The sequence below is a fragment of the Gobius niger genome (genome assembly GCF_951799975.1).
Source record: "Gobius niger genome assembly, chromosome: 17".
In the NCBI taxonomy this organism is placed as follows: domain Eukaryota; kingdom Metazoa; phylum Chordata; class Actinopteri; order Gobiiformes; family Gobiidae; genus Gobius; species Gobius niger.
In genome coordinates, this window is record NC_136868.1 from 23,817,541 (window position 1) to 23,839,207 (window position 21,667).

At 40.2% G+C, this 21,667-nt stretch overlaps 2 protein-coding genes across 2 annotated transcripts; both read left to right on the forward strand.

The window, feature by feature from the left end:
* Positions 1 to 215: 215 nt before the first annotated feature.
* Positions 216 to 15,946, forward strand: LOC306976475 (epiplakin-like; the record flags this gene model as incomplete). Its single annotated transcript, XM_079574407.1, has 2 exons — positions 216 to 416; positions 2,217 to 15,946. 2 exons carry the CDS (start codon positions 216 to 218, stop codon positions 15,624 to 15,626), a joined length of 13,611 nt encoding a protein of 4,536 aa, XP_079430533.1. The 3' UTR covers positions 15,627 to 15,946.
* Positions 15,947 to 19,670: 3,724 nt separating this feature from the next.
* Positions 19,671 to 21,600, forward strand: tbc1d7 (TBC1 domain family, member 7). Its single transcript, XM_079574626.1, has 7 exons — positions 19,671 to 19,790; positions 19,865 to 19,945; positions 20,026 to 20,216; positions 20,350 to 20,487; positions 20,578 to 20,723; positions 20,816 to 20,945; positions 21,377 to 21,600. Exons 1-7 carry the CDS (start codon positions 19,679 to 19,681, stop codon positions 21,461 to 21,463), a joined length of 885 nt encoding a protein of 294 aa, XP_079430752.1. The 5' UTR covers positions 19,671 to 19,678; the 3' UTR covers positions 21,464 to 21,600.
* The last annotated feature ends 67 nt before the right edge of the window (positions 21,601 to 21,667 follow it).

A 21,667-nucleotide genomic window follows, 5' to 3' on the forward strand; every position in this document is an offset into this window, starting at 1 on the left:
ATTTGACACCAGAGTGTGCAGATTTGCTTCTCGAAGCCCAGGCAGCAACTGGCCATATCATTGACCCTAAAAACAACAAGAAACTCACTGTAAATGAAGCTTGCACCAACAGAGTGGTCGACATTGGTGATAAAGAGAGATTATTAGCAGCAGAGAAAGCTGCTGTGGGCTACAAAGATCCATATTCAGGAAAACCTCTGTCTGTATTTGAGGCCATGAAGAAGGGGCTTGTTGACAAAGATGAAGGGCTTCGTCTGCTACAAGCACAAGAGTCTGTTGGAGGTATTTTAGATCCAAATCTGAGTGTGTTCCTCCCCAAGGAGACAGCTATTAAACGCAACATCCTGGACAAAAACACAAGCCGTGCCCTGGATGAGGATCCCAAGCGTTACATTGACCCAGAAACAGAGGAAGCCGTAAGTTATGATGATATAAAGAAAAGATGTAAAGCAGAGCCTAAAACAGGTCTGCTATTACTACCAGTGACAAAGAAAGTTGATAGTTCTCAACTCATTTTTGATGGCGTTCGTAAGCCTGTAACAGCACAACAATTAAGTGACTGTGAAATCATTGACAAGCCTATACTTAAGGATCTGCAGACTGGGAAAAAGTCTGTTCCCGAGGTCTCTGAAACCAAAAAGGTTCATCTCAAGGGTACTGAGCCACTTGCTGGAATTATAACTGAGAAGAATGAAAAGAAGTCCTTAACAGATGCAAAAAAGGAAAAGTATTTGACACCAGAGTGTGCAGATTTGCTTCTTGAAGCCCAGGCAGCAACTGGCCATATTATTGACCCTAAAAAAAATAAGAAACTCACTGTAAATGAAGCTTGCACCAATAGAGTGGTCGACATCGGTGATAAAGAGAGATTATTGGCAGCAGAGAAAGCTGCTGTGGGCTACAAAGATCCATATTCAGCCAAACCTCTGTCTGTTCATGAGGCCACGAAGAAGCGGCTTGTTGACCCTGAGACCGGACTTCGTCTGCTACAAGCACAAGAGTCTGTTGGAGGTATTTTAGATCCAAATCTGAGTGTGTTCCTCCCCAAAGAGACAGCTATTAAACGCAACATCCTGGATAAAAACACAAGCCGTGCCCTGGATGAGGATCCCAAGTTTTACATTGACCCGGAAACAGAGGAAGCCGTAAGTTATAATGATATAAAGAAAAGATGTAAAGTAGAGCCTAAAACAGGTCTGCTATTATTACCAGTGACCAAGAAAGTGGATAGCTCTCAACTAATTTTTGAAGGCGTCCGTAAGCCTGTGACAGCAAAACAATTAAGCGACTGTGAAGTCATTGACAAGCCCACACTTAAGGATCTGCAAACAGGGAAAAAGTCTGTTCCCGAGGTATCTGAAGACAAAAAGATTAATCTCAAAGGTACTGAGCCTATTGCTGGAATTGTTGTCGGTCAAAACAAAAGAATGTCCTTATCAGAAGCAAAGAAAGAAATGCTTGTGACACCAGAGTGTGCAGATTTGCTACTGGAAGCCCAGGCTGCAACGGGACATATTATTGACCCTCAAAACAATAAGAAGTTGACTGTAGATGAAGCATGTACTAAAAAAGTGGTGGACCCCGATGATCGAGAAAGATTATTGGAGGCAGAGAAAGCAGCTGTCGGCTACAAAGATCCATATTCAGCCCAACCTCTGTCTGTATTTGAAGCCATGAAGAAGGGGCTTGTTGACAAAGATGATGGGCTTCGTCTGCTACAAGCACAAGAGTCTGTCGGAGGTATTTTAGATCCAAAACTGAGTGTGTTCCTCCCGAAAGAGACAGCTATCAAACATAATATTTTGGATGAAAACACTAAACGGTCCTTGGGCCAGAGCCCTAAGTGTTACATTGATCCTGAAACAGAAGACTCTGTAAATTATGATGAATTAAAGAAAAGATGTAAAGCAGATCCTCCAACAGGTCTCCTTCTTTTGCCAGTGTCAAACAAACCGGCAATATTTGATGGTGTCCGTAAGCCTGTGACAGCAAAACAATTAAGTGACTGTGAAGTCATTGACAAGCCAACGCTTAAAGATCTGCAGACTGGGAAAAAGTCTGTTTCAGAGGTATCAGCGGACAAAAAAGTTTATCTCAAGGGTACTGGGTCTCTTGCTGGAATTATAACTGAGAAGAATGAAAAAAAGTCCTTGACAGATGCAAAAAAGGAAAAGTATTTGACACCAGAGTGTGCAGATTTGCTTCTCGAAGCCCAGGCAGCAACTGGCCATATCATTGACCCTAAAAACAACAAGAAACTCACTGTAAATGAAGCATGTACCAACAGAGTGGTCGACATCGGTGATAAAGAGAGATTATTGGCAGCAGAGAAAGCAGCTGTGGGCTACAAAGATCCACATTCAGCCAAACCTCTGTCTGTTCATGAGGCCACGAAGAAGCGTCTTGTTGACCCTGAGACCGGACTTCGTCTGCTACAAGCACAAGAGTCTGTTGGAGGTATTTTAGATCCAAATCTGAGTGTGTTCCTCCCCAAGGAGACAGCTATTAAACGTGACATCCTGGATAAAAACACAAGCCGTGCCCTGGATGAGGATCCCAAGTGTTACATTGACCCGGAAACAGAGGAAGCCGTAAGTTATAATGATATAAAGAAAAGATGTAAAGCAGAGCCTAAAACAGGTCTGCTATTACTACCAGTGACCAAGAAAGTTGATAGTTCTCAACTCATTTTTGATGGCATCCGCAAGCCTGTGACAGCAAAACAATTAAGTGACTGTGAAATCATTGACAAGCCCACACTTAAGGATCTGCAGACTGGGAAAAAGTCTGTTCCCGAGGTATCTGAAGACAAAAAGGTTAATCTCAAGGGTACTGAGCCACTTGCTGGAATTATAACTGAGAAGAATGAAAAGAAGTCCTTAACAGATGCAAAAAAGGAAAAGTATTTGACACCAGAGTGTGCAGATTTGCTTCTTGAAGCCCAGGCAGCAACTGGCCATATCATTGACCCTAAAAACAATAAGAAACTCACTGTAAATGAAGCATGCACCAATAGAGTGGTCGACATCGGTGATAAAGAGAGATTATTGGCAGCAGAGAAAGCTGCTGTGGGCTACAAAGATCCATATTCAGCCAAACCTCTGTCTGTTCATGAGGCCACGAAGAAGCGTCTTGTTGACCCTGAGACCGGACTTCGTCTGCTACAAGCACAAGAGTCTGTTGGAGGTATTTTAGATCCAAATCTGAGTGTGTTCCTCCCCAAAGAGACAGCTATTAAACGTGACATCCTGGATAAAAACACAAGCCGTGCCCTGGGTGAGAATCCCAAGTGTTACATTGACCCGGAAACAGAGGAAGCCGTAAGCTACAATGATATAAAGAAAAGATGTAAAGCAGAGCCTAAAACAGGTCTGCTATTACTACCAGTGACCAAGAAAGTTGATAGTTCTCAACTCATTTTTGATGCCGTTCGTAAGCCTGTGACAGCAAAACAATTATATGAATGTGAAGTCCTGGACACGCCCACATTAAAGGATCTGCAGACTGGGAAAAAGTCTGTTCCCAAGGTATCTGAAGACAAAAAGGTTAATCTTAAGGGTACTGAGCCACTTGCTGGAATTATAACTGAGAAGAATGAAAAGAAGTCCTTTACGGATGCAAAAAAGGAAAAGTATTTGACACCAGAGTGTGCAGATTTGCTTCTCGAAGCCCAGGCAGCAACTGGCCATATCATTGACCCTAAAAACAATAAGAAACTCACTGTAAATGAAGCATGTACCAATAGAGTGGTCGACATCGGTGATAAAGAGAGATTATTGGCAGCAGAGAAAGCTGCTGTGGGCTACAAAGATCCATATTCAGCCAAACCTCTGTCTGTTCATGAAGCCACGAAGAAGCGTCTTGTTGACCCTGAGACCGGACTTCGTCTGCTACAAGCACAAGAGTCTGTTGGAGGAATTTTAGATCCAAATCTGAGTGTGTTCCTCCCAAAGGAGACAGCTATTAAACGCAACATCCTGGATAAAAACACAAGCCATGCCCTGGATGAGGATCCCAAGTGTTACATTGACCCCGAAACAGAGGAAGCCGTCAGTTATAATGATATAAAGAAAAGATGTAAAGCAGAGCCTAAAACAGGTCTGCTATTATTGCCAGTGACCAAGAAAGTGGATAGTTCTCAACTCATTTTTGATGGCATCCGCAAGCCTGTGACAGCAAAACAATTAAGTGACTGTGAAGTCATTGACAAGCCCACACTTAAGGATCTGCAAACAGGGAAAAAGTCTGTTCCCGAGGTCTCTGAAGCCAAAAAGATTAATCTCAAGGGTACTGAGCCTATTGCTGGAATTGTTGTCGGTCAAAACAAAAGAATGTCCTTATCAGAAGCAAAGAAAGAAATGCTTGTGACACCAGAGTGTGCAGATTTGCTACTGGAAGCCCAGGCTGCAACGGGACATATTATTGACCCTCAAAACAATAAGAAATTGACTGTAGATGAAGCATGTGCTAAAAAAGTGGTGGACCCCAATGATCGAGAAAGATTTTTGGAGGCAGAGAAAGCAGCTGTCGGCTACAAAGATCCATATTCAGCCCAACCTCTGTCTGTATTTGAGGCCATGAAGAAGGGGCTTGTTGACAAAGATGATGGGCTTCGTCTGCTACAAGCACAAGAGTCTGTCGGAGGTATTTTAGATCCAAAACTGAGTGTGTTTCTCCCGAAAGAGACAGCTATCAAACATAATATTTTGGATGAAAACACTAAACGGTCCCTGGACCAGAGCCCTAAGTGTTACATTGATCCTGAAACAGAAGACTCTGTAAATTATGATGAATTAAAGAAAAGATGTAAAGCAGATCCTCAAACAGGTCTTCTTCTTTTGCCAGTGTCAAACAAACCGGCAATATTTGATGGTGTCCGTAAGCCTGTGACAGCAAAACAATTAAGTGACTGTGAAATCATTGACAAGCCCACACTTAAGGATCTGCAGACTGGGAAAAAGTCTGTTCCCGAGGTATCTGAAGACAAAAAGGTTAATCTCAAGGGAACTGAGCCACTTGCTGGAATTATAACTGAGAAGAATGAAAAGAAGTCCTTAACAGAGGCCAAAAAGGAAAAGTATTTGACACCAGAGTGTGCAGATTTGCTTCTTGAAGCCCAGGCAGCAACTGGCCATATTATTGACCCTAAAAACAACAAGAAACTCACTGTAAATGAAGCTTGCACCAACAGAGTGGTCGACATTGGTGATAAAGAGAGATTATTGGCAGCAGAGAAAGCTGCTGTGGGCTACAAAGATCCATATTCAGCCAAACCTCTGTCTGTTCATGAGGCCACGAAGAAGCGTCTTGTTGACCCTGAGACTGGACTTCGTCTGCTACAAGCACAAGAGTCTGTTGGAGGTATTTTAGATCCAAATCTGAGTGTGTTCCTCCCCAAGGAGACAGCTATTAAACGTGACATCCTGGATAAAAACACAAGCCGTGCCCTGGATGAGGATCCCAAGTGTTACATTGACCCGGAAACAGAGGAAGCCGTAAGTTATAATGATATAAAGAAAAGATGTAAAGCAGAGCCCAAAACAGGTCTGCTATTGTTACCAGTGACCAAGAAAGTTGATAGTTCTCAACTCATTTTTGATGGCATCCGCAAGCCTGTGACAGCAAAACAATTAAGTGACTGTGAAATCATTGACAAGCCCACACTTAAGGATCTGCAGACAGAAAAGAAGTCCGTCAAAGAGGTGTCTACAGATAAAATAGCTAACCTGAAGGGGACTGGGCCAATTGCTGGTATACTTGTAGGTCAAACCAAAATAATGTCTTTGGCTGAAGCCAGAAAACTAATGCTTGTGACACCAGAGTGTGCAGATTTGCTGCTGGAAGCCCAGGCTGCAACGGGACATATTATTGACCCTCAAAACAATAAGAAGTTGACTGTAGATGAAGCATGTGCTAAAAAAGTGGTGGACCCCGATGATCAAAAAAGATTATTGGAGGCAGAGAAAGCAGCTGTGGGCTACAAAGATCCATATTCAGCCCAACCTCTGTCTGTATTTGAGGCCATGAAGAAGCGCCTTGTTGACCCTGAGACCGGACTTCGTCTGCTACAAGCACAAGAGTCTGTTGGAGGTATTTTAGATCCAAAACTGAGTGTGTTCCTCCCAAAAGAGACAGCTATTAAACGTAATATTTTGGATGAAAACACTAAACGGTCTTTGGGCCAGAGCCCTAAGTGTTACATTGATCCTGAAACAGAAGACTCTGTAAATTATAATGATTTAAAGAAAACATGTAAAGCAGATCCTCAAACTGGCCTTCTACTTATACCTGTCTCTGAAAAACTGGATGCTTCTAAGCTTATTTTTGATGGTATCCGTAAGCCTGTGACAGCAATGCAGTTACATGAATATGAAGTTCTTGACAAGCAAACACTGAAGAAACTGCAGACAGGAAAAATGTCTGTTCCAGAGGTATCAGCAGACAAAAAAGTTAATCTCAAAGGTGCTGGTGTACTTGGAGGAATCATAACTCCAGAGAATGAAAAAATGTCCTTAACAGATGCCAAAAAGCAAATGTATTTGTCCTCAAAGTGTGCTGATTTGCTTCTTGAAGCCCAGGCGGCAACTGGCCATATCATTGACCCTAGAAACAATAAAAAACTGACTGTGAATGAAGCATGTACCAATAGAGTGGTCGACATCGGTGATAAAGAGAGATTATTAGCAGCAGAGAAAGCTGCTGTGGGCTACAAAGATCCATATTCAGCCAAACCTTTGTCTGTTCATGAGGCCATGAAGAAGCGTCTTGTTGACCCTGAGACCGGGCTTCGTCTGCTACAAGCACAAGAGTCTGTTGGAGGAATTTTAGATCCAAATCTGAGTGTTTTTCTCTCTAAAGACGCAGCTATTAAACATAACATCCTGGATAAACACACTAGCAATACCCTGGAACGGAATCCTAAGTGTTACATTGACCCGGAAACAGAGGAAGCCATAAGTTACAATGATTTAAAGAAAAAATTTAAAGCAGAGCCTAAAACAGGTCTGCTACTTTTACCAGTGACCAAGAAACTTGACGGTTCTCAATTCATTTTTGAAGCCGTCCGTCGGCCTGTGACAGCAAAACAATTAAGTGACTGTGAAGTCATAGATAAGCCCACACTTAAGGATCTGCAGACAGGAAAGAAGTCCATCAAAGAGGTGTCTGCAGAAAAAATAGGGAACCTTAAAGGGACTGGGCCAATTGCTGGAATTGTTGTTGGTCAAAACAAAAGAATGTCCTTATCAGAAGCAAAGAAAGAAATGCTTGTGACACCAGAGTGTGCAGATTTGCTACTGGAAGCCCAGGCTGCAACGGGACATATTATTGACCCTCAAAACAATAAGAAATTGACTGTAGATGAAGCATGTGCTAAAAAAGTGGTGGACCCCAAGGATCGAGAACGATTGCTGGAATCAGAGAAAGCAGCTGTGGGCTACAAAGATCCATATTCAGCCAAACCTCTGTCTGTATTTGAGGCCATGAAGAAGGGGCTTGTTGACCCGGAGACTGGACTTCGTCTGCTACAAGCACAAGAGTCTGTCGGAGGTATTTTAGATCCAGACCTGAGCGTGTTCCTTTCTAAAGCCTCAGCAATCAAATGTAACATTTTGGATGATAATTCTAGCCGCCTCTTAAACCAGAGTCCAAAGTGTTACATAGATCCGGAAACAAAGGAAGCTGTAAGTTATAATGATTTAAAGAAAAGATGTAAAACAGAGCCTCAAACAGGCCTTCTACTTCTTCCCATCTCTGAAAAGTGTGATGCTTCCAAGATCATTTTTGATGGTGTATGTAAGCAAGTCACTGCAAAACAATTACGTGAATGTGACATCCTCGACAAGCTAACTTTTGACGACCTTCAGAGATCAAAAAAGTCTGTCCAAGTGGTATCTTTAGACAAAAGAGTGAACCTTCGTGGATCTGAGCCAATTGCTGGCATTATTAATGAGAAAAATGAAAAGATGTCTTTCACTGAAGCAAAAGAGAAAATGCTTTTACCCTCAGATTGTGCAGATTTTCTCTTGGAGGCCCAGGCTGCAACGGGACATATTATTGACCCTATAAATAATAGGAGGCTGACTGTAAATGAAGCATGTTCCAGTAAACTAGTTGACATTCGTGATAAAGAAAGATTACTGGCAGCAGAAAAAGCTGCTTTGGGCTACAAAGATCAGTTTTCACCCAAACCTTTGTCTGTATTTGAGGCCATAAAGAAGGGGCATATTGACAATCAGACTGGACTTCGTCTGCTACAAGCACAAGAGTCTGTTGGAGGAATTTTAGATCCAAGCCTGAGTGTTTTCCTGCCCAAAGACGCAGCTATTAAACGCAACATTCTTGATACCAACACTAGCCGTATCTTGGACAAAAATCCTAAGTGCTACATTGACCCTGAAACAGAGGAAGCCACATGTTATCATGATTTAAAGAAACAATGTAAAACAGAGCCTCACACAGGCCTGCTTCTTTTACCAGTCACTGAGAAGGGGGATGCATCCAAGCTCTTATTTGATGGTGTCCGCAAACCAGTAACAGCCAAACAATTATGTGAATGTGGCATATTCGACAAGTCTACACTGAATTATCTGGTTGCAAAAAAGAAGTCCTTAACAGAGGTGTCTGGAGATATAAAACATTATCTAAAAGGGAATAACCCAATTGCTGGGATAATTGTTGAAAATAAAGGTAAAATGTCTTTAACTGAAGCCAAAAAACAAATGCTCTTGACACCAGAGTGTGCAAATCTACTCCTGGAAGCACAAGCTGCCACAGGTTATGTCATTGAGCCCACGACTGTCCAGAAGTTAACTGTTGATCAAGCTTGTGCTAAAAATGTTTTAGAAATCAAGGATCGAGAAAGATTACTGGCTGCAGAGGGTGCTGTAGACGGTTACAAAGATCCATCTTCATCCAAACGTCTCTCTGTTTTTGAGGCCATTAAAAAAGGAGTAACTGACGAGAAAACGGGTCTTCGTCTTTTACAGGCACAATTGTCTGTTGGTGGCATTTTTGATCCAACTCTCAGTGTGTTTTTACCTATTGACTCAGCTATCAAGCACAACCTGTTGGATGAAAGTACATATTCGATATTGAAGCAATATCCTGCTTTTTACTTGGACCCAGAAAATGGAAACCATGTAAGTTATGATGAGTTAAAGAAAAAGTGCCAGATTGAGCCTCGCACAGGACTTCTTCTTTTGCCAGTCAGTGCAAAAGCTGATGCTTCCAAACTAATCTTTCAAGGCGTTTGTAAATCCATCACTGCACAACAGTTACTTGACTGTGGCCTCCTAGATGCTACAACATTTAAGCAACTGAAAAGGGGAGAGAAAACTGTTCTTCAGGTATCAGAGGAGATAAAGATATTCTTGAAGGGGAGTAGTCCAATTGCTGGTGTGACAAAAGGTGCTTTTGAGAAATTGTCCCCTTCTGAAGCCAAGAAACAAAGATTGATTTCGCCAAAGTGCGCAGATCTTCTGTTGGAAGCTCAGGCTGCCACAGGTCACATCATCGACCCCAAGACAAATCAGAGGCTAACAGTTGATGAGGCACACCGTAAAGGAATGTTTGATCTTCACACCCGTGACCAACTATTATTAGCAGAAGCTGCTGCTGTTGGTTTTCAGGATCCTACCTCATCTGTCCCTCTATCAGTGTTTGACGCACTGAAAAAGGGTATTGTTGACAAGACAACTGCACTACGTCTGTTACAGGCCCAGGAGGCCACAGGAGGCATTATAGACCCCAAAATCGGTGTTTTTCTCCCAAAAGATGCTGCTATTAAAAGACATATATTAGATGAAAATCTTTATCAAGAGTTAACACAAAATCCTTGCCTGTATATTGATCCAAACACAGAGGAAATGGTAAGCTATAATACGCTGAAGAAAAGGAGCAGAGTTGATTCTCCCACAGGCCTGATACTTCTGCCAATGCAAGAACAAAAAGATCCTTCTCAAATTATGTTTGAAGGCCTTTACAAGCAAATATCAGCACAAGAGTTATTTGATTATCATATCATTGATGAAACAACATTTTACAAGTTGATAAAAGGTGGAAAGACGGTTGCACAAGTTTCTGAAGAGCTGAAAGTTTATCTGAAAGGCACTGGACTTATTGCTGGAGTTCAGACGTTGCAACGGTGTAAAATGTCTCTTTTTGAAGCCAAAAAACTTTCTCTTCTTCCGTCAGACAGCGCAGATTTATTGTTGGAGGCCCAGGCTGCCACAGGTCACATTATTGACCCAAGAAAGAACAGAAAACTTACTGTAAATCAGGCATATGGACAAAGAATGTTGGACAATGAAAGTAGAGATAAATTACTGGAAGCTGAAGGAGCTGCTTTTGGTTTCAAGGACAAAGATTCTGAGAACACCCTGTCGTTGTATCAAGCCATGAAGAAAGGATTAATTAAAAGGGACACAGCAATGCGTTTCTTGCAAGCTCAGGTTTCAGTAGGAGGCATCCTGGATCCAACTCTGGGCATGTTTCTCCCTAAAGACGCTGCAATTAGGCGTCAAATTTTGGATGAAGACACGTGGAAAGCATTAAAAGCCAACCCTAAATGTTACATTGACCCAGAAACCGGAAGAAACATCAGCTATGATGATTTGCGAGAAAAATGCATTACTGACACAAACACGGGGCAAAAACTAGTACCATTATCTAAAGATATTGACCCTTCCAACCTCATTTTTGATGGTGTCCGCAAGTCCATTTCAGCACAGCAGTTATTGGAATGTGGTGTAATTGATGAACGTATTATTGATAAGCTAATAAAGGGAGTCATATCAATGTATGATGTGACTATAGACAAAAGTTCATTCCTTAAAGGAACAGGCTCAATTGTAGGTGTGGCAGCTGGACCAATGAAGAAAATGTCTTTCACAGATGCAAAGAAAAATAGAACTTTGCCTCCAGATTGTATTGACCTTCTTTTGGAGGCTCAAGCAGCCACAGGGCTCATCATTGACCCGAAAACAAATACAAGAATGACAGTAAAGGAAGCCTGTGCCAAAGGTTTTGTAGACAAAGATGATGAATCAAGATTATTGGCAGCCGAGAAAGCTGCAGTAGGTTACAAAGACCCAACTACAAATGATCTTTTGTCAGCTGGACAAGCCTTTAAAAGAGGACTAATAGACAAGGATACAGCTTTGCGAGCGCTTCAGGCCCAAGAAGCTGCTGGAGGAATATTGGATCCAGTTCTGAGCATCTTCTTCCCAAGGGACATTGCATTGGCACGAAATCTAATAGATGATGATATAAACAACAGACTAAAGGAAGTTCCCCAAGTCTATCTGGACCCTGAAACTCAACAAGCAACTGACTACATTTCCTTAAAGAAAAAGTGTACAGCTGATCCAATTACAGGGCTTTTGCTGCTTCCAGAGCCCAAAGAACGTGTAACTTTCAAGGGATTCCGGCGCCAAGTGTCACTAGTTGAACTTGTTGAGGCCAAATTGTTGGACGAGTCAGAGGTGAACCTGTTGAAAGAAGGGAAAATAACCCATCAGGATATTGAAGATCGTTTACGTCCTTATTTGAGAGGGTCCACTTGCATAGCAGGTATCTATCATGAAGCCTGTGACAGAGTTATGCCCCTTTATCAAGCAATGAAAACTGGTATATTACGACCAGGAACTACTTTGGAATTGCTTGAAGCCCAGGCAGCGTCAGGTTTTATAATTGATCCTGTCAACAATGACTACTTGTCTGTCAGTGAGGCCTTCAGTAAAAGACTTTTTGGGCCAGAGTTTAGGAACAAGTTGCTGTCTGCAGAAAGAGCAGTAACTGGCTATAAAATGCCGGGAACTGACAAAATTATCTCCCTTTTCCAAGCTATGGATAATGGTCTGATAGAAAAAGGCCATGGCATTCGTTTACTGGAAGCCCAGATTGCCAGTGGTGGTATTATTGACCCTGAACATAGCCACCGTATTGATGTTAGTGTAGCCTATAAAAAAGGCTACTTTGATGAGAAAATGAACCAGATTCTGACGGATGACAGTGATGACACAAAAGGTTTTTTTGACCCAAATACACAGGAGAATTTAACCTATCTGGATCTTCAGAAGCGCTGCATCAAAGACAAAACAACAGGGCTTCTTCTTTTGCCAATTTTTGATAAGAAAAAGCCTGAGACTACCCAGAAGAAACGAAGAAGAAGAGTTGTTATTGTGGACCCAGAGACTAATAAAGAAATGTCAGTGCGCGAAGCTTATGACAAGGGATATATTGACGAGGAAACCTTTTTGGAGTTGGCCCAACAAGAGTGTGATTGGGAGGAAGTAACAATACCTGCTTCAGATGGTTCAACCCATCTTGTGATTGTTGACAGACAAACAGGGAGACAATTTGATATTAATGAACTCGTGGAACAAGGAGTGATAAACCAGATCCTTTTGTACAAGTATCAATCGCATATGATAACCCTACCTGATTTGGCAGATATCATCATTGATAAAACTAAACAAAGTCCACTTTATTCTGCAATGCTATCTTCAGTTTCACACAGATCTTCTGTAGCATCTTCTACATCCACATCTACAATGAGTGCAGTGCCAAGTTCGACTTCACTGACATCGTCTGCATCATCACCCTCAGCTGCTGAACTTAGCATTGGGGAAAAAACTAAGCATGGCTCCTACGATTCTACAAAACAGTCTACTGTGTCCAATATCTCTTCAGTAAAAACATCTAGCTTCACATCAAACTTGACTGCTGTGCCAAGTATGACCACACAGACGTTATCTTCATCTGCAACATCCCCGTCAGCGGCACAGTCTACAGACAGCAGCACCTTTGATTCTACGAAACACTCAAATATATCTTCAGTCAAAACATCTACATTTACATCTAAAATGAGTGCAGTGCCAAGTTCGGTTTCACTGACAATGTCGTCTACAATATCACCGTCAGCTGCTGAACTTAGCATTGGGGATAAAACTAAGCATGGCTCCTACGATTCTACAAAACAGTCCACTGTGTCCAATATCTCTTCAGTAAAAACATCTAGCTTCACATCAAACTTGACTGCAGTGCCAAGTATGACCACACAGACGTTATCTTCATCTGCAACATCCCCCTCAGCGGCACAGTCTACAGACAGCAGCACCTTTGATTCTACTAAACACTCAAATATATCTTCAGTCAAAACATCTACATTTACATCTAAAATGAGTGCAGTGCCAAGTTCGGTTTCACTGACAATGTCGTCTACAATATCACCGTCAGCTGCTGAACTTAGCATTGGGGATAAAACCAAGCATGGCTCCTCCGATTCTAAAAAACAGTCCACTGTGTCCAATGTCTCTTCAGTAAAAACATCTAGCTTCACATCAAACTTGACTGCAGTGCCAAGTATGACCACACAGACGTTATCTTCATCTGCAACATCCCCCTCAGCGGCACAGTCTACAGACAGCAGCACCTTTGATTCTACTAAACGCTCAAATATATCTTCAGTCAAAACATCTACATTTACATCTAAAACTAGTGTAGAGCCAAGTACGTCTTCACTGGAAACAATATCGACAACACTTGCTTCAGCTGCTCTACCAGACACCCTCAGTGACCAAACTAGACATGGTTCATTTTATTCTACAAAACATACTGCAATTACAAAAACATCTTCTGTAAAATCATCCACATCCACAACCACAGCAGAGTCAGCCCAACAGACATCTTTGCCACCAACGTCACCATCAACTGCAGTGCCGTCTTCAGCTGCTCAGTTAACAGAGATCATGGACAAAGCTTTTGATTCTACAAGGGGGCCTGCTGTTTCCGTAATCTCTTCAACATTCACATCAAAAACTAGTGCACAGCCAAGTTCACCTTTCGTGGCATCATCGTCATCCGCAGCAACATCACAAACTAAACCTGTCACTGATTCTTCAAGAGAGTCTGCAGTTTCAAACAGATCTTCTGTAAAATCGTCCACATTCACATCCAAAATCAGCACAGGGTCGGCACCATCTTCACAAACATCAGTTGTTCTAACGTCACCGTTAACAGACATTACCAGTGACAAAGGTAAACATGGTGAATTTGACTCTGCGAGAGCATCTGCCTTTTCTGCGAAATCTTCAACATTCACATTTAAAACTGGTACAGAGCCAAGCACAACTTCAGTGGTAACATCACCATCCACGGCTGCATCATCCTCAGCCACTCAATCATCAGACATCACTATCGATAAAACAACACGTGATGCATTTGATTCTACAAGAAAGTCTGCCATATCCATTGTGAAAACATATACAACATACACATCTAAAACAAGTGAAGAGCTGGCACCAATATCACCATCCGCTTCAACATCAACCACAACTTCTCAGATATTTGACACCATTCGTGATCAAACTAAACATGATGCTTTTGATTCTGCAAGACAGTCAGCAATTTCAAATATGTCATCTGTAAAATCTACGCTTGCATCCCAAACTGGTGAAATGTCAAAAACATCTTCACAAACATTGTCATCATTGTCAGCTGTTCCAACATCACAATCACTGGAATCAAGAAGGGTCATCAGTGATACATTTAAGCCTGCTGGATCAGACTCTAAAACAGTTTCAAAAGTTTCATATGTGACATCTTCTACCGTAACACCCAAAACTAGTGCAGGAGCAAGTACATCCTCTCTGACATCAGCATTATCCGCAGTCTCTCCAACATCATCAGATATATCATTTTCAACCATCATGTCACCACTATCCCCAACTCCTTCCACAATGACAACAACTAGAACCACCACCATTACAGAGCAATACTCATCAATGAGTGATGACTCCGCTAATTCGGCTAATCGTGCTTCAAGTGTTTCCATCACTCTGACCCCCCCAGTTGAAATAGTTATGACAGAGCAGAATCCTGTAGGTGGCGTCTTTGACACAGATTCTTTAGAGAAAATAACTATAACCGAAGCTGTCAATCGTGGTCTTGTGGATTCCATCACTGGCCAAAGACTTTTAGAGGCCCAAGCTTGCACTGGTGGAATAATTAATCCAGCAAATGGCCAACGAGTTGGCATTCAAGAGGCATTACGCATGGGAATAATAACGCAAGACATGTGCAATAGACTCAAGCCTGCCCAAAAGGCATTTGTGGGATTTGAGGATGTTAAAACAAAGAGAAAGATGTCTGCTGCTGAGGCCATTAAGGAAAGATGGCTGCCATACGAGGCAGGCAATAGATTCATAGAATACCAGTTTGTGACAGGTGGACTCTATGACCCACAAATGGGCTGCAGAAGAAACCTTCAAGATGCACTAAGCTTGGGCTGGGTAGATGTGAGAACAGCTCAGAAGCTCCAAGATGTTAAAAATCACACTAAGAATCTGACGTGCCCTAAGAGCAAACTCAAAATTTGTTACAAACAAGCCCTTGACAATTGCCTAGTGGAAGAAGATACTGGTGTAATGATGCTGCAGGCCTCATCAGTATCCTCCAAAGGGATCAGCAGTCCATATAATGCTTCATCTGCCCCAGGGTCACAGTCAGGCTCAAGGAGTGGGTCTAGGCTGGGCTCCCGCAGAAGCAGCGTTGACCTGGGATCAAGCTCAATAACTAGCCGCCACAGTCACACAACCTTCACCACTTACTCATCCACAAAATAAAAAAGTATGATTTCTTTAGCGCCTTCATTTCTTTCATTCAAAATAATCCTATCTGTTCTTGCTTGTGTTGTGTTGAATGTATTTTTCTGTTACAGAAACAAACAAAACTGAGAGTGTTGATTTTTAAATTGTGAATGTGAGGTTGGTTATATCACATACATGATTATTGTGTGTGTGTCGTATTGAGTGTATTTTTTAAACCTTTATACAATTTCACTCAAAAGTATACACAGTATCAGTAGGCTATCTTATTAATTGGTTAAAGGTTCTTTTCAACTTGCAAGAATGTATTGTCTTCATGATGTCTCCTTTAATGTTACCAAGGCTATTGGGTTTTTTATTACTTTTCTTATAATACACTGAGTTGATATTGTTACAATTGCTCTTAATAAAGACTCAAACTTTACATATTTCTGCCCCATGTGTTTTTAATCTAGTCTAGAACAGTTTGTTGAAGCCAATTTGGTAAATTGGGATTAGCCATACCTATTTTTTCTTAGTATCCAAAGCAAGGAATATAAAAAGGATATAAAAGTGTAAAATAATAACTCCAACCAGAAGTTCTCCAAATACAGTACATTTCTCCATGTTTGATGCGTCACATTTGAGATGCATTGTCCTTTTGCCCTTAACATATTGAACAAAATTTTCATTTATTTATATCAATATATATCTATATCTATAAATCTACATATATATTTTTTATCAAAGCAAAATGACACAAACTCTTGTAGAGACTACAAACCTAGGAGTGAACAAAACATTCAACCACACAATGAGAGCATTCGGCAAAATAACAACTATTACAGTTTCAAAGTATGTTCCTGAAAATAAAAACTTTGAAACTTGGTGGCTGATTGTCCATGCAGTTTTCCAGTCTTTTAGTGTGTTTAAGGAGCTGTAGTACATTTTAAATTTGTAAATGAAGCAGGGAAAGGAGGGCGTGTTTCCCCTCCATTTGCAACAGTGAATATGATATTTGGCCAAAAGTAAAATTATATTAATGACGACTGATGATGAAGAGTCCAAATTGTCCATATTACAAAATATGTGACATGTTCAAAGGGGGAATACTGAGCTTTAAATTTATCCAACTCCGGACATCATTCCAGAAAAACCTTTGAACAGTGACATTCAAAAACAAATGGCTAATAGTATCAACATCTTGGTTGCAGAACAATACATAGGTCAACATCGAATTTGAATCTTCTTTCAAGAAATTGGTTGACAGGGTATACATTATATATTAACTTAAAATGAGTCTCCTTCACGTTTGGGGAAATTGGCCATTTAGTAAATGCGGACTGCGCCTTGATTTTTGTTTCATGATTGTCTGAACAGTCCAATTCCCTGAAAGAAGTAACATTGTAGTCGTGATTAATTATTTCTCGCAGACACATTTTACATTTAAAATCAATAAAATCACAGGTATTCACCTTCAATGTTGGTAATGAAATTGTTACCTGAGAGAATACTGAAGTGTGTTTTGAATTAACTGAATCAATGACCGTGGAATTGATTTACAAATTGTATCAAAAACTTTCCTTTCACAAATTAGGTTGTTAAAAGCAGAGAAATGTAGAAAATTACCATTGCTATCCAGTCTATTAATTAGATTGTTCTCAAACCAGTTTTGTATGAATATAGATTATCCATTAGCTAAAACCGTTCTATTGTTCCACAAAGTTGAGTTATGAGGTGACAAATTATGACTAAATATCATTTTCCAAAAGAATTTATATTAATGGTATTTTGGTGATCTGAAAATCACAACGCAAAAGGAATTCAATGCCCCCTAGTTGTTTTAATAAAGAATTCGGGATATGAAACCACATGGTGTTATTATGCATCACAAAGGATTTTAACCATTTCATCTTGAGCGTGCCAACCATGGCTTCAAAGTCAAGAGCATTGATTGAAGGTAATGCACTTTATTTTTCCATAAAAATAAAAAAAAAATATATAATTTGTTTTCTTAATATTTTGTGATGAAATAAACATGGAGTGACAAGCATATGTGACCTTAGAAACACGTTCTGCTTTAGAAAGTAGGTTTCTACCAAAGATAGTCAAGTCTCGAGTTAACCAGCGGCTGAGACCTTTTTGTCAGAAATCAATATACCCAAATATTTTACCTCTTTTTCAACCCTTATTGATGAAATACTGTCATGATGGCATGTATGTCCAGTAGGGCAGGGATGATCCACTTTTGTCACGATCCGATACATATCACGATACTCAGGAGCAGATCCGATATGTATTGCGATACAGTAAGTAATTATAAGTAACATGTTTACCTTAAAATGTGTAAAAAAGTCCTATGTCCAAAGTTTATAAACCAAATGACATTTGACATTTACTGAAGTGTTAAGATTGAAGTGCATTAACACAAAAAGTAACAAGAACAAGGTGGTGTGTAATTGTTACTGGAAAACAAAGGAATGTGTAATAAATATGCCTCCAAACGCATGTATTAAAAGTATTGCGATACTTGATAAAGTATTGCAGCACAAAGTATTGCGATCCAAGTCCGATCCGGTATTTTGTCCCAGCCCTAATGACCAGTATAGGAAAAATCTCCCATTTTTTAACATTTAACTGTAGACCTGCAGCCTTTGAAAACTAAGAAATTGAGTCAAGATTATTTTTAACCATTTGATTGTTTTGTAAAAATAAAGCTGCGTCATCAGAAAATTGACTAATTTTAAATTGTGTGATTCCTTGAATCATGGGGTTATTGAAAGGGCCAAAAAATCAGTACCTAAAATAAATAATTTGGGGGAAATTGTACAATGTACATCCTTGACGGATACTACGCTGCACAAGACATCTGGGAGTAAATCCTGGGTTAAGAGACACTGCAAATTTATATAGGCAACAAAACATTCTGATTATTGCACAAAAATAATCTCCAAATCCCAGATAATATAAGGCTTTGATCAAAAAAGAATGTTCTAACGTACAAAACGCCTTGTCAAAATCTAAAAACAAGACTGTCTTGATCAACAAAGTCCAATAATCCAACAGATGAAAAAACAATCTAATATGATTGTGAATGTTTCTCCCTTTTATAAATGCAGACTGGCATTCATGTCCTCGAGTTCATTATTCTGTCAGCAAAAACATAAGCCAAAATCTTGTAATCCTTGCATAAATATACATTACTTGACATATGATCCAGACTATGATCCAGACCCACAGAGAAGAACGTGCATCACTGGAGGGCGGGGCTTAGGGACAGGAAGTCTAACACGAGCCCTTTCAGAGCATGAGCACTTGGCTAAAGTAACTAATCTTATCGCTTAACTAAGAATTGAATAAGACTTTGAATATTAAAATAATTGTATAAGTGTCTAGTTACGTATTTTTTAGCAGCATTTCTTTTTTGTTTTTGTTTTTATTAGAGGTCGCCGTTTTTAGTTTGGTAGACACGGAAGTTAAAGAAAGGAAATGCCTTAGTTTCTCAGGCGAAGAGGCGATCTCTTTTTAGTTTCTCACATTTCATGGGTTTTTATCTACAATGAAGCAGAGTGTTGCCATCATTTGGTTTGGGCATTTTCAGCTGAAATATACGGATCTTTTGCAAATGGGATTTTGGAGTGTTTTGGTTGCGGGCTCCATCTGAAGTAAAGTAAAGGTAACGTGATGATCATGTTGATCATACACCAATGACAGCTGATAAGCTATTCCTCTCTCAGTGTGATGGGAGCAGTTTACTGACTGCTTGAGTGATGTTTTGCTTCCCAACATATGTTAAAGAGATTTACTACCCTATATTTGAAAAATAATAATAATAATAATAATAATAAATGAATAAATAAATCTGCTAACTTGGTGCTTAAATGATTGAGGTAGGCTAAATACAATGTTATGCATAGTCTTTTGTGCATACGTTTTCCACAAATTGTCTTTGCTTCTTTGGCATGGCATTTTGTATTTGCTTAAATGATAATGTTAAGTAAGAACTTGCAGTTGTTTGCTGATCCCCATCCTTATAATGACATCAGCAAGACTTGTCATACATTTAACTCTTGTGTTGAACAGGTTTCATTATGGCTGACGACCCTCAGAGAAACTTCCGATCTGCCTATTATGAAAAAGTTGGTTTTAGGGGAGTTGAAGAGAAGAAATCATTGGAAATACTGCTCAAAGACAATCCCCTTGGTTAGTTTTTGTTACACTGTTCAGCAAAGCATGCAAACAAACAAACAAGCGCTTACTTCTTTCTTTGTTTCCAGATTTGGAAAAGCTGAGTACATTTAGCCAAAGATTCCCTCTCCCATCCATGTACAGAATCCATGTATGGAAAGTATTACTAGGTAAGGAAACTGCATTTACAATGGCAGTTCATATATCACAGGACATGCTTTATCTTGCTACTTACTATCTATTTCAACAGGCATCCTGCCACCCCACAGCGAATCAAACGCTTTGGTTGGTGGTTATAGGAAGGAGCAATACCTGGACATTGTGGAGGCGCTGGAGGTGACGCGATACATCAATGCTTCCACACCATCCACTCATGTTTATCTACGGATGTTCCAGTTAGAAAGCCAGGTGCTTCCTAGATGCTCGGAAATTTCACCCCCGGTAAGGTCATGCTACAAGCCATTCACATTGGCACTTGACAATGGTTACATTTAGTTCAGTGCAAACTATGCAGTATTCTTACATACAGTATTTTTTTTTCCTTCATGCTGATGTTGTTTTCTGTTTGGCGAAGGATGAAGAGAATGAAGATTTCTTGTCTATAAGCCGAGCCATGGATGAGATTGTTGATGATCCAGTTGACTGCTACTGGCTCATTAAATGTTTTGTCAATCAGTTCCACATAAAGTTTGGAGACTCTCTACCCCACCTGGTAAGCAATGAAGCTTATTTTGTACTGGGAATATATATATTTTATATTTCATTTGTTTAAATACTGAAAACAGTTTGTTGATTGTCAAAGCCAAAAAGCCTTGAACACTATCTGAGTCAGGAGGAGCCTCGGTTGCTTAACCATTTCAAGCAGACAGGAACTCTAGCACAGCTGCCTTATAACCTCTGGTTTAGACGCTGCTTTGCTGGTTGTCTTCCTGAGTCCAGTCTCCAGAGGTCAGACCTTTTTGTTTTATGTATTTATTTACACATATGGAGTCATCAATGCATTGTTGCCCAGGTTTTACATCATGTGTCTTGTATTTCAGGGTGTGGGACAAGGTGATAAGTGGTTCCTGTAAAATCCTTGTGTTTGTTGCTTTGGAAATCCTTCTGAGCAACAAAATTGTGTTAATGGGCCTGAACCGACCTGACGGGGTTGTCAAGTTTTTATGCAACGTGAGTAAATCACATATTGTTCATGGAACACAATTTATTAATAATTTGTGGAACACAAATTATTATTATATTTTTTAGTTCCATAAAGCCCTGTAGAACTTTTAGATTTAAAGTTGACCAATTTAGGAAAAAAGGTCCGAGTCCCTTTATGTATGTTGAGAGTAGCATTTTAAGTATATTTGCTGTGACACAGAAAATTGAGGTATAAAATGAGGATGCGTGTTAAGTATGAAATTGATATAGCTGATCCAACCTCAGAAATTCAGGTTTTGAGACGGCATGAAGAAGCGACTGGAGTCTTGAATGATTACAAATAAATAACCTATTAAGTAAAATCATCATCTGAACCATTAAAACATTGCATTCTGCGTTTTGGTTTTATTTTGTAGAAATGCAGTGCCTCTGATCCTATAATATTCTTACTTTTTCAGATACCACAAGAGAATACAGATGCCATTGTGGCAAAAGCCATTGATCTATGGCACAAATATTGTGGTACGCCAATGCACAGCACATAGACAAAGGAAACTGCCGACCCCATCTTCTTGACAGAAAGACTGTATATTGAGTATAAAGTATTGTTTTGATGCTTCTGTGTATACTGTACATATTTCATAAACACGGGGGGGAAACCTCCAAAAGAAACTACCGTCAAATAATAAAACTGATCAAAAGGACTCTACTGCTGTTTTTTTTAACCCCGATGGACAATAGTTACATTA